Below are 12949 nucleotides of genomic sequence, written 5' to 3'. Positions count from 1 at the left end.
ATTCTACAACTCTTCACGGTTAAAATGATAGCACATATGCATAATTTAGTAACAAACTGGTGGTGCACTTTCCACAAATACACTGGACAAATATATTCGACCAGTTAGGCTTTTAAGTGGTTAAAGGACAACTGTAGCAAGAGGTATGTGGAGGCTGCCATATTTATTTCCTTTTAAACAATACTAGTTGCCTGGCAGCCCTGCTGATCCATGTGGCTGCAGTAGTGTCTGAATAACACCAGAAACAAGCATGCAGCCAATCTTTCAAATTTGAAAATAATGTCAAACACCTGATCTGCTGCATTCTTGCTCAGTGTCTATGACTAAATGTAATAGAGGCTGAGGATCAGCAGAATAGCCAGGCAACTGGTATTGCTTAAAAGGAAATAAATATGGCAGCCTCCACATATCTCTTGCTACAGTTGTCCTTTAACCATTCTGTACAAGACAATTTCCCACTTTGTAAAGCCCTTAGGGTCTCATTGAATGTGCATTTTCTCCCTGTACATCATCTATTTTTAAAAGTAAATATTAAAGTCTAAACTTTTATTATGACAGGTTGGAAGCCACATTTCTCTTTAACCACTTGATGACCCACCCTTTACCCCCCCTTAAGGACCAGCGCTGTTTTGAGTGATCTGTGCTGGGTGGGCTGTGCAGCCCCCAGCACAGATCAGGTTGCAGGCAGAGAGATCAGATTGCCCCCCTTTTTTCCCCCCTATGGGGATGATGTGCAGGGGGGGTCTGATCTCTCCTGCCTGCCTGGGTGTTGCGGGGGGGGGGGGGGGGGGGCACCTCAAAGCCCCCCTCCGGCGAAATTCCCCCCTCCCTCTCCTACCTGCCCCCCCCCCCCCCCCCCCCCCCCCGGCGATCGAGGCTGCACAGGACGCTATCCGTCCTGTGCAGCCAGTGACGGGATGTCCCCTGTCACATGGCGGCGATCCCCGGCCGCTGATTGGCCCGGGGATCGCCGATCTGCCTTCCGGCGCTGCTGCGCAGCAGCGCCGTACAATGTAAACAAAGCGGATTATTTCCGCTTGTGTTTACATTTAGCCTGCGAGCCGCCATCGGCGGCCCGCAGGCTATTCACGGAGCCCCCCGCCGTGATTTGACAGGAAGCAGCCGCTCGCGCGAGCGGCTGCTTCCTGATTAATCAGCCTGCAGCTGGCGACGCAGTACTGCGTCGCTGGTCCTGCAGCTGCCACTTTGCCGACGCACGGTATAAGCGTGCGGTCGGCAAGTGGTTAAAGGATACTTCCAGTCATAGCAATTATGAGCTAATATGAACCTGCCTGTTATTTTTTCCGAAGGTGTAATGTCAGGTGGAATTACTGCAAAGCACCTAGAAGTGAGTAATAATGATAGGATTGTGGGGTGAGGGTCACCTCAGAGTGGGAGGAGCTTGCAGTCATATCCAACCTATGCTTTTCCCTGTAGTCCTAATAGTGAACTGGCAAGGGGTACATCCTGCCTCTGATGTAAATCTTAGTCATTATTAGATTTTAAAAATAAATATTTGATGATTAGTATTTTTACCAAGTAAGGGTGCCCATACATTGGCAGATGGGGCAGCAGATTTGATCATCAGATAGATCCCTCTCGGAGCAAGTCTGATCAGAGAGGAATGTACTGCCTCCACATATCTGCACACAGATTTCCAATAGATTTCAGCATTAAATCCTACATGAAAACAAATTTGCCAAGCGGCAGTTGAGATTGCCCCTTGGCAGATTAGTTTTCATGTGCTTTCCAAACAGTCCTGTCTCATTGATGAGAGACTGGGAGCATTTTCTAGCAATACCTCAGTTTCCTTGACCGCTATAACTTGCTGCAACTCCAACTTTTCGTGACCATATGAACTCTTGCACGCCATATGTCTGTCAATCACTGCTTCTTTCAGCTGTTGCATAGGGTATGTTCATAGCTTCACATATACTGTCTATCCGTTTTAGCCTTCATACACACATCCAATTTTGATTAGCCAATCTCTGACCTGATACTGTATGTGGGCGTACCTGCACAATATACTCAGCACTCCAAGCCTATTGTTTTATACAAATTGATGTAAACAGATGAATGAAAAATACGGAATTCTACTCTTTTCCATATTCACTTATGCTGCCAGATTTATTTCCTTTTAAACAATACCGGTTGCTTGGCTGTCCTGCTGATCCTCTGCCTTTAATACTTTTAAGGGGCCATACACTTATAGATTTGCAGCAGATTCGCCCATCAGATAGATTTCGGTCAGATGCCTGTGAATGCATCTGATGTGTGCCACACACTAGGAACAGATTTCCAGTAGATTTCAGAATGAAATCTATTGGAAATCTATCTAAATGCATTATTGGTCCATTAGATTCAATGCAACTCTATTTGCCATCGATCTGCTGCCAGCAGCAGATCAACCTAGATTTTCCATCCTGTCAGATCAAATCGTCCACAAATTGATCGATTGATAGAATCGGATCGATCGATGGCTGAGATCGACCAGTGTATGGGCCCCTTTAGCCATAGACCCTGAACAAGCATATGCAGATCAGGTGTTTCTGACATTATCAGATCTGACAAGATTAGCTGCATGCTTGTTTCTGGTGTTAGTCAGACAATACTGCAGCCAAATAGGCCAGCAGGGCTGCCAGTCAACTGGTATTGTTTAAAAGGAAATAACTTTGGCAGCCTTCATATTCTTCTCACTACAGTTGTCCTTTAATGGTGCGCAAGATACAAATTGCTGCCTGAAAGTGATTTGTAGCTGCATAGACTAGTCTTGTATTGACTACAACAGACACTGTAGCTCACTGCTGTTCACTAATGAGAGAGAGAGAGAGTAAGGCTGGATTCACAATGGTCACACATGAGTGTGAACTGCAGTGGAGATTTTACATAGACATTAATTCAGAGCCTGCATGCAGCGAGTTAGAATAACGTGATCTGTTACATCACAGTGGTGTGAAGAACCCCAGAGCATTGTATGGGCAGTGAGTTGACCTGTAGAATTATGAGCACTGTGAACTAGCCTGCATAGTTTCTGCAGGACTTTGGTGTATGTTTTGCTGCTAGAGGGGCCATTGAATTTTGATGATTTCTTGTTAAGTGACTGTCACTAGAGATGGATATCCCTGTGTGGCATTCACCATACTAAGATCAGTTTATATATGACATATTTGCAACTGCAATAATATGATCTACTATTTGTACCTGCAAACGGTTATGAGAAAATCTCTCGTGCAAGCATGTTTTACAGCGCTTTAGTTTGAATCTTGTGAGTAGGGATGGTCCATGAGTTACAAATAATTCCAAGCTGATGCAGATTTATACAAATGTATGCAGCAACAGCAGCATTTGTGTGATTATTTTCTAAGCTGCCTACAATTAGCATGAAGATTTGCACTAAACTGGATTATTGTTGATCATCTGTACTTATGAGTTGGGTAAAGAACACATACCAAATCAAACTAATGCAGCACAAGTAAAAGCATATAACCCATGAACATAAGACTTTGGACAGGCTCAGTGGTCATACCAACAAAGTGCCACCCCTAGCTGAGCACATGGATAAGCAAAAAAAAAAATCTAGAGGTTGCTGTTTATTTTTCTTTTTTTTTTTTTTTACTTGTTCTACTGTTACCATTTAACTGACTTAAAACATTCTGTTTAGTTGCAGTTCTGAAAGTGGAAGAAAACGACCTCTCATAGTGTTTGATGGAAGCTCCACTAAAACAAGCATAAAGCTGAAACGGACAGAGAATGGAGACACAGCTCAGAGACTTCATCTCTTACACACAGAGAGAACAAACAGTACACCTGTCCGAACAGAAGGACAGCCGACCAGCCCCATCCACCCTACTTCACCTTCTGCCAAAACAGTCCCTGCTGGCAACAACGGGCAGCAGACCACTCCACCTCAAACCAATACAACTGTTAAAATCAAAACACAAACGCTACCCATAAATGCAACTGCTGTAAAAATAAAAAGAATTGCTCCAAAGGACGAGGCTGATGTTACGGTATGTACTTAACTGTCTTGTGGGGCCTCCCGCAAAAGCATCTGAAACGAGCATAAAAGAGGATATGTAAGAATAAAAGCATCCCCTGGGGGGTATTTACCTCGGGAGGAGGAAGACTAGCCTAATGAGGCTCCCCCTGTCCTCCTCTGTCCCTCGGTTGCAGCGCTGGCAGCCCCGAACGGCGGACATATAAATATTTACCGGCTCCAATGCAGGCACAGTAGCATCTTTCTATCCAGGTTTAGACAGAAATAGCCAAGTCCGATTGGGTCAACTCTACTGTGCAGGCGCGAGTCGCTTGCCCTTGCACAGTAGAGCGACCCCAATCAGGCTTGGCTATTTCCGCCTGAGCCCAATCAGAAAGCCACTACTGCGCCTACGATGGAACCAGGAAAGGTATCCTAATGGGATACCTCACTCTCTCTTCATTTACAGTATGGCATCCTGATAAGATAGGGCTCTTAAAATGACGACTTAATAGGACAGACTATTCACAACTTTTATTCTGTCTTATGCAGTCATATGAAAAAACCTTCCCATTATTGACTTCAGGTTACTGGTCCTCATTTCCTTCCTACTAATGACTCATTCTGTCTACTGTCCATCTTGGAGTAAGCAAGTTTTGACTCCATAGCCATTTTAACTGCAGGATTTCCATGACTGTAAAAGGCAGAAGAGTTTTTTAGGGTAAGAAGCAGCATCTTTGCCGTTTTTTAAATACATTGGTTTCAGAATATAATGGGATAGTTATGCATGGATCCAGTGCAGAGTCACTTTAGCCACAAACACATGTGTGCTCTCCAACTGAGTAGCTACACAGATCCAGGGAAACATGCCTGTGGTGGAAAATTAGTCATTTGTATTGATTGGGCTGTCGGAACAGCATCATGGCACCAACTGATTCATATTTTTTGTTCTGAGCCGAGGAGTGCAGATCTAGAGAGGATAGCTGTTTGGTTGATCACTTCAAGAATTGAGCTGCTTTTGCATAGCGAATGACTGGCTTTAGTCCTTCTGTCCAATCTGCCTGCTGATGCGTAATTGCTCTGCATTGTGGGGTAGTAACATAGTTCTTATCTCTTTCAGAGTGACATGAAGCCTACAGAAGCCAAGAAGAAGATTACACATGTTACATGGCCATGAGTATTCCTTTGTGAGAACTGTGTCCAGTACATTGTAAGGACTCTAGAAAGCAGCACATTAGGATGTTTTTAATATGATCCTCTCCTTCCAACCTGATACCTGTTGCCAACATGACAGAGAATTCAGAACTCTGTCATCAAGGATCATGGAAAACTGTTCCTTATCCTAGAGACTTAACATGCCCAGGAACGTGCTCCTCCACATAGGTGCCATCTTCATGTACATGAATTTTATAACTCATTGATAGGTTCAATGTGACTAACAAGTCCTGGCATGTAATTGTAGTGTTCTGGAGAACCTCAAGCAGTAGACCATTTCTGTTAGGCTATATATTATTTTTACATTAAGTGGTTTGGATTGCTGTGATACATATGTACCTTCCATCACCTTCTTTTGGGTTTTTTTCCTGAATTTTACATTGTAGAGAGTAGAATGCCATCATGTTCCAGTATTCTCACCTGCAGCCCTGACTGTATTGTCTGCAAATGCACACGTTCTTGTTTTCTTCTGATCATCAGTGTTCTCTGAACCCTCCTCTGGTTGTGGAGCGTCACCAAGACCCTTGTCTGTCACAACAGTTTATTGAACTGGTGCAAAGTGGTGACACATCGATGACATTTTATCATTGTGAAAATGCTCCACCTATTAAATGATTTTACTTTTTCCTATACTTTAGGCTGAGCGTGACAGTATGCAGTCTATGCTTCAAATTGAAGTTGGCTTTGATTATATTTTATAGTGATCGATACAGGGAGAGCAGATAACTAATTTGTTGATTAATATAACTGTTGTTAAGAGGATTTATGATCATGAGAGACTTCATTCTGAGGAATAATTTGCAATCAAAGAGAGCCGCAGTAGGGTGGAGGCTGACAGTAAATGTATGTTCTGTCACATGAGGGCACTGGACATGTCTTTTAATTGTCAGCAGAAGGAATGTGCTTACTTAAGGCAGGTGAGTGCAAGTTTTCATATGCGGATTGAGGAAGGTTAAAATTGACCTATAGTCATCCTGCTTCCTTGTGTTTATTGGCAGGTAAGCAAGGTATTCATAGGTAAAACACTAAAAACCTAAGGGAAAAACTCATACTTGCCCAACAAAAATGAATGAACACTCTGGCTCCTCCCCTGGATCCCTCTCGCTTTGAGTACCGATGCTGATGAATTGCGGTGCTGGCCTCACCTTCTTGCCCTTGTGATCCTGACAGCTACCCACACAAGACACCACTCCCACCTCCTCCATTTGGCCCTGGCTGTGGACAGTCTTGTGAGTGTACTGTATGAAATGACTGCATTCCAGGCACCCTGCGATTCAGTGTAAGAAGAGGTAACCCATGGGTGTCCCCAGCAAGCAGTGGGGGAGGTTGTGGGTAGTTACAGTAAGGTTGCTCACTTGCTGTGATCAGATAATTCTGACATGTATGCATCTTGAAATTGTACCAGAATACTAAGGAAGTGTATATGATTGGTCCAATTTTAAGCTGCATACAGTTTTCAAGTCAGAATTAACACTTGACACCCCCACCCCCATTATAATGTATGGAGCAGCCATCAGATGGTGTAGCAAAAAGAGGAAAACCTTCAAGTAGCCTATTAAGACTACTTTGTACCATGATGTTTGATCAGAAATAATGAAATTCAGATGACACAAAAACACGTAACCCAAGTGTATACCCCTGACACACAGACATGGGGCCTATGAGATACACAGACATATAGAAAAATAACTTACAGAAATGTCTCATAAAAAAAAAGGGAAAAGATAATAAGAGGCAAACGTTACTAAGCACTCAAACAATTGACAGAGGTTTCAGTTCAGCCTTGAGTCTATCAGAGGAACACACCTCCAACTGCAATTGTCAGGGGGCCACTGACACTACAGATAGCCAGAGGATCATCTTAGCAGCAGTAGATAACTCTAGCCTTGCAGTGCTAGGATTCCTGGTTTGTATCTGCATGGAGTTTGTATGTTCTCTCAAAAAGTTACAGAAAGCTTAATTTGCCTCAGACTTCAATGGGAACATAAGACAATGACTGACCAATGGTAGAAATGACATTGTGAGTTTCTCTGAGGAGCAGTTAGTGACATGACTATGTACCCTATAAAGGGTAGCAAAAGATGTCAGTGCTACATAGATACATTATAACAACATGTCGGGGGCTTTATACTAAGGTCATATGTTTTTGTATAACTATTGCTGAAGAAATATAATGCATTATGCATTATTTTTAATAGCCAACATGCAGGTTTTTCTGTTTTTTACTATTTTATTACTGGAGGCTGAGGTGTACTAGTGTAGGGCACCCTGGGATAATCCCCATAGACTAGCGCCACACATTGCAGAGTGCAGCGAATTGTGGCATGTAGGAGCCATCAAATTAACATTACATCACCATGTAGCCAACAAAATCCTCTAATGAAAATTTAGTGTTAGAAAAATACTTATACTTACGCTGTACGCACCGCCGGAGTTCTTACTCTGTCAGCCATCTTGTCAGTATGCTACCTTTCTGCCTTCTCATTGGAGACTTTCTAGTTGGAGGCATGACAGGTTGTGTGTGTGTGTGATGGGGGGTATAAAAATTGTGCTGTCACGCCACCTTGCATTAGGTAGCATTAGGGAATTTGTAACCAAAGTAATGGAAAAAATTGAATACATTAGGCATAAATTACTTATTTAAATAAATTCAATAAATATGAATGATTGATAAATAAAAAAGATGAATACAAATTAAAATGTATGATGCTTCAATTAATTATGAGGGGAAGGGGGCAGGACTTTTGAAGGAACCCTGAGCAGACCCTTAAAATGAAAATCTGCACTTACCTGGGACTTTCTCCAGCCCCCGTAGCCCACAAGGTGCCTCAGCGTCCTCTGGGTCCCCTCCGTGGTCCTGCTGGCGGCCCCATTAGCCTAGTGACTTTGGGGCGATGTCGTGGGCAACTGCGCATGCGTGGCACAACCTCGCAACCAGCTCGATAACACGGGCATCCGCACGTGTGCAGTTCAGTTTTTTTGAGAATCGCGCATGCATAGGAAGCTTACGGCGAGGCAAGAACTAATGTAAATAAAAACAAAATGACCAGCGCCCCAGGCAGTTGCAATGCTGAAGAATATTGTATTAAGCAAATACATCAAGCAAAGTGGGCCATATGAACATGACAACAATCAAATGTACAAGTATAGTGAACATTGCATGCAGACACAATGGCAAACAACGATATATGTAAAGGATCACTCTAGTAGTGACTGGCAAAGAGCAAATCAGCAAGGCAGCAGAACAAATCCTCTAGGAGGAAGTAATATGCAAACAACACAGTGCAACATGCCAGGCAAAAAGTCTCAGAGTGTCCAATAATAAGATGCTGGCAGCATCTACTTTGGAGTCCCTAATCCACCCTTTGAGAAAGGCAATACGTCGAAACAGCGATGTCAGGGTAACTTTGGACTTGTTATTGGACACTCTGAGACTTTTTGCCTGGCATGTTGCACTGTGTTGTTTGCATATTATTTCCTCCTAGAGGATTTTTTCTGCTGCCTTGCTCTTTGCCAGTCACTACTAGAGTGATCCTTTACATATATTGTTGTTTGCCATTGTGTCTGCATGCAGTTTTCACTATACTTGTACATTTGATTGTTGTCATGTTCTTATGGCTTACTTTGCTTGATTTATTTGCTTAATACAATATTTTTCAGCATTGCAATTGCCTGGTGTGCTGGTCATATTTTTTTTTTGTTTTACATTGGTCCAGACCTCACAGCGGTCATTTACCGACCAAGCACCCATTCCTATAAGCTGCTAGCGTTTATTTCTGATTGTGATTGGGTGTGCTTGCCTATATTCATTTAAAAACTGGCAGACTAGTCACAATAAAGGGAAAGATTACTGTAGCAATGTACAGAGACATCTTGGATGAAAACCTGATCCTGAGCACAGACTGGGGCAACGGTTCATCTTTCAGCAGGACACCAACCCTAGACACACAGCCAAGATATCAAAGGGGTGGCTTCAGTACAACTCTGTGAATGTGCTTAAAGAGACACTGAAGCGAAAAAAAAATTATATGATTTGTATGTGTAGTACAGCTAAGAAATAAAACATTAAGATCAGATACATCAGTCTAATTGTTTCCAGTACAGGAAGAGTTGAGAAACTCCAGTTGTTATCTCTATGCAAACAAGCCATTAAGCTCTCCGACTAAGTTAGTCATGGAGAGGGCTGTTATCTGGCTTTTATTATCTTAACTGTTCCTGGACTATTTACTTATCCTCTGCCAGAGGAGATGTCATTACTTCACAGACTGCTCTGAAAGAATCATTTTGAATGCTAAGTGTTGTGTAATCTGCACATATTATAGAAGAATGCAATGTTATAAAAAACACTATATACCTGAAAATAAAAGTATGAGAATATTTTCTTTGCTGCTAATCTTCTAGTAATTATTCATAGTACACAACCAATTCATTATATCATATATTTTTTTCGCTTCAGTGTCTCTTTAAGTGGCCCAGTCAGAGCCTAGACTTGAATCCGATTGAACATCTCTGGAGAGATCATAAAATGGCTGTGCACCAACGCTTCCCATCAAACCTGAGGGAGCTTGAGTGGTGCTGCAAAGAGGAATTGGCGAAACTGGATAGGTGTGCCCATCTTGTGGCATCGTATTCAAAAAGATTTGAGGCTGTAGTTGCTGCCAAAGGTGCATTGACATAGTATTGAATACTGTATTCAGTATTCTATTACTATACTGTATTTAAAAATCAATACCGTATTCAGTAGTATATTGAATACTGTATGTGTGATTTTACTATTTTTATTTTTAATACATTTTCCAAAACCCCAAACGGGTTTTACCATTGTCGTTTTGGTATGTTGTGTTATGTTACACAACATTGGGTGTTCTGTTATGTTAGTCTCATTCCATTTTGGAATAAGGCTGTAACATAGCAAAATGTGGTAGAAGTTGATGTACTGTGAATACTTTCCAAATGCAATGTATTTAATTTTTATATTACCGGTAGTTGTGTTGGAAATTTTCTTATGCTACCAATAGGTGGCATAACTACACAATTTTTTATTTTTTTCTCCTCTCACACAACCTGTCATACTCTCAGCTAGAAAGTCTCCAGTGAGGAGGCAGAAAGCGCGACTTGCTAAGAGAGCTGCTGGACTTTGTACAGCGTAAGTATAGGCATATTTTTTAATAATTTTAGAAATAATTTGTTAGAGAAATTTGTTGGTTGGCTACATGGTGAGGTAACTTTAATGGCTCCCCTAAATTAGACTAACGCCTGTGAACCTAGCATCCTGCACTGCCATTACTAAGGGCCTGTTTCCACTACACGCAGATTCTGCATGCAGAAAACTGACTCCAATGAATGCCTATGGGAAATCTGCACCAGAAAAATCACGTTCAGTGGAAACAGGCACATAGGCATTCATTGGAGTCAGTTTTCTGCATGCAGAATCTGCGTGTAGTGGAAACCAGGCCCTAAAGTATTATCAAGTGTTTTCCTGTTGCTATTTTTGTTTGTTGCAGTTCTACCGTTGGCAGTGCTATCAGGGAGGCGTACGAGAGGAATCGGCGTGGGAGACTTGGGCGCAGGATACAGCCCGTATATGGCTGATCCTGCTGCTGCACAAGTCCCGGCCGTGTTAAATACTATTCCCCCTCCAGGCTGCCATGGATGGTAGGGAATTAAATAATTTGGCTTCCAGCAATTGCTGGTAGCCGAATTACTGTGTTTTAAAAGTAACTTCAGCTCCTTCTTCTGATGGCGCCGAAGTTACTCCCTGTGCGCCCTAGTCTCCTGCGCTGGATTCACTGTGTTCGATCAGGGAGTTTGAGTACGGGCCCTGACGCACTGGAGTGCCTTTTGCAGGTTGTGGGGAGGAGCAGGGCAACTGTGGCTAAAATATGAAGTTGTAGTATCTGTAAGATAAATGGCTGTCTTCCTTTTTAGTTACACACTTCTAGAAGATGATGATGCGCTTGCCTATTACTCAGCCCAAAGGTTTGGTTTTATTTCTGCACAGACTTTCTAAGTATCTGTATTGTAAGAATATGGACTGGAATGAAAGTTTGTAATTGTTTACAGTTAAAGGAGTTGTGTATTTTCATCAATCAAATTTGCATTGCATTCAGTTCTTTATTGGGTAGAATGGACAATTGTTACAATTCTAATGAAACAAAATAAGCAATGAATGTTGTATAATAAGCAAATTGTTTTCCTAGCCTGGTTTAGAAAAAGTACGTGTGAAACTCGAAAAATTAGAATATTGTGCAAAAGTTCATTTATGTCAGTAATTCAACTTAAAAGGTGAAACATATATATATGAAATACTCATTACATGCAAAGCGAGATATTTCAAGCCTTTATTTGTTATAATTTTGATGATTACGGCTTTACAGCTAATGAGAACCCCTAAAATCGAAATTTCAGACTATTGTGAAAATGTTCAATAGTTTATTCTCAAAGTGGCAGATTCTAATCAGCTAATTAATCCAAAACACCTGCAAAGGGTTCCTATTTCATATATTAGTTTCACCTTTGAAGTTGAATTACTGAAATAAATGAACTAATGCATGATATTCTAATTTTTTAAGCTTCACCTGTACAACTGTTTTTATAGTGTACCTGGCACAGGGGGGGGGGTATTAAAAAAATGATGCCTACCTGGGTCTTCCTCCCAGCCCCTTCCAGGCTGATCACTTTCTTGCCGTCGTCCTGCGTTGTCTGAGTTCTCCGCAATTCGCCCTGGAAAGTCCTTCAGTCGTCGCAGGTGCAGTCCGGCCGTGCACGCTCCCCCAGAAATATGCCACAGACCGGAGGACTTTGGGATTGAATTGCGAAGGATCCAGGTGGCGCAGGGTTACGGTGAGGGAGTGATCAGGCCGGAGGGTGCTGGAGGAAGTTCCAGGTATGTTTAATTTTTTTTTACATTACCCCCCCCCCCCCCCCCCCATCTCAGGTTCCCTTTAAATTTAATAAATCGGAATCAGAATAAACTTTATTCACCAAGTACGCTGTTTTACTAGCTCTGAATTGGTTGTGGTGCACATGGCAACGGCAGTACAAGGCAGTACATTGGACAGAAACAGACATGGCATTGTTATTATGAGAAATGTCCTCAAAGCTGTAAATAAGTGTGGTCTGCAGCAAAATGTAAATGTACGTACATACATACATACATACATACATACATACATACATGCTAGATATAACTCAGCTGAGGCAGCTGTTCGTGGCCCCTCTGACTTCAAACAAGCGCTTATAAGGGTATCCGAAGAGCCGGAAGGTCAGATCCTAGACATCGGCAATCCCTGATTTACATTGTTCTCCTCCTTACTTCACTGCGCTGTTTGTGTCATCCCTCTGTCCCTCCCCCCTCCATAGCAACATACATTTGCCTATGCTATAGCAGAGCAATGCTTCTGTGCAGCTCTAGGTCCTGAACTGTCACCCAAGGTCATGTCCCCAATCCCTTCAGATGACAACAGTTACATGGAATATTGAATGTTATATGCTACAGAAAGTCATGGGCCCTTATTCAATTAACTTTTTTCCTTCTAGAAAATAACTTTTCAGTGTTTTGCAATTGAAAGAGCACCAAAAAGAAGGTGAAGACTATTATCAAACATTATTTTGAGTGCTTGCTAATGGCGGTTTATTGAAAATGTGTGAGAATATCACCTGGGAGAAAATACAGAAGAAAAAGTTAATTGCATAGGGGCCATGGTGTGTTATTTTTGTACACAGCTGTAAAATAATCTTACTGTTCTTTTATTATTA

General features: G+C 42.1%; 1 protein-coding gene across 2 annotated transcripts in view; it reads left to right on the top strand.

The window, feature by feature from the left end:
- The window catches only part of C2H2orf49 (chromosome 2 C2orf49 homolog), a 37164-nt gene that overhangs the window by 5875 nt on the left and 18340 nt on the right, over positions 1 to 12949 (top strand). Inside the window, exons 3-4 of one of the 2 annotated variants that reach the window (XR_011026188.1) lie at positions 3662 to 4010; positions 5097 to 5186. Coding sequence is in view for 1 of the 2 variants with exons in the window: in XM_068268240.1 (XP_068124341.1) it covers positions 3662 to 4010; positions 5097 to 5153 (406 nt within the window). In the remaining variant the exon portion in view is untranslated. Of the gene's footprint in view, positions 1 to 3661; positions 4011 to 5096; positions 5824 to 12949 lie in introns of those variants that run through there. The other variant, XM_068268240.1, reaches the window with a different exon arrangement.

The sequence above is a fragment of the Hyperolius riggenbachi genome, chromosome 2, assembly GCF_040937935.1.
Source record: "Hyperolius riggenbachi isolate aHypRig1 chromosome 2, aHypRig1.pri, whole genome shotgun sequence".
Classification (NCBI taxonomy): domain Eukaryota; kingdom Metazoa; phylum Chordata; class Amphibia; order Anura; family Hyperoliidae; genus Hyperolius; species Hyperolius riggenbachi.
This window is presented reverse-complemented; position numbering and strand designations above follow the sequence as displayed.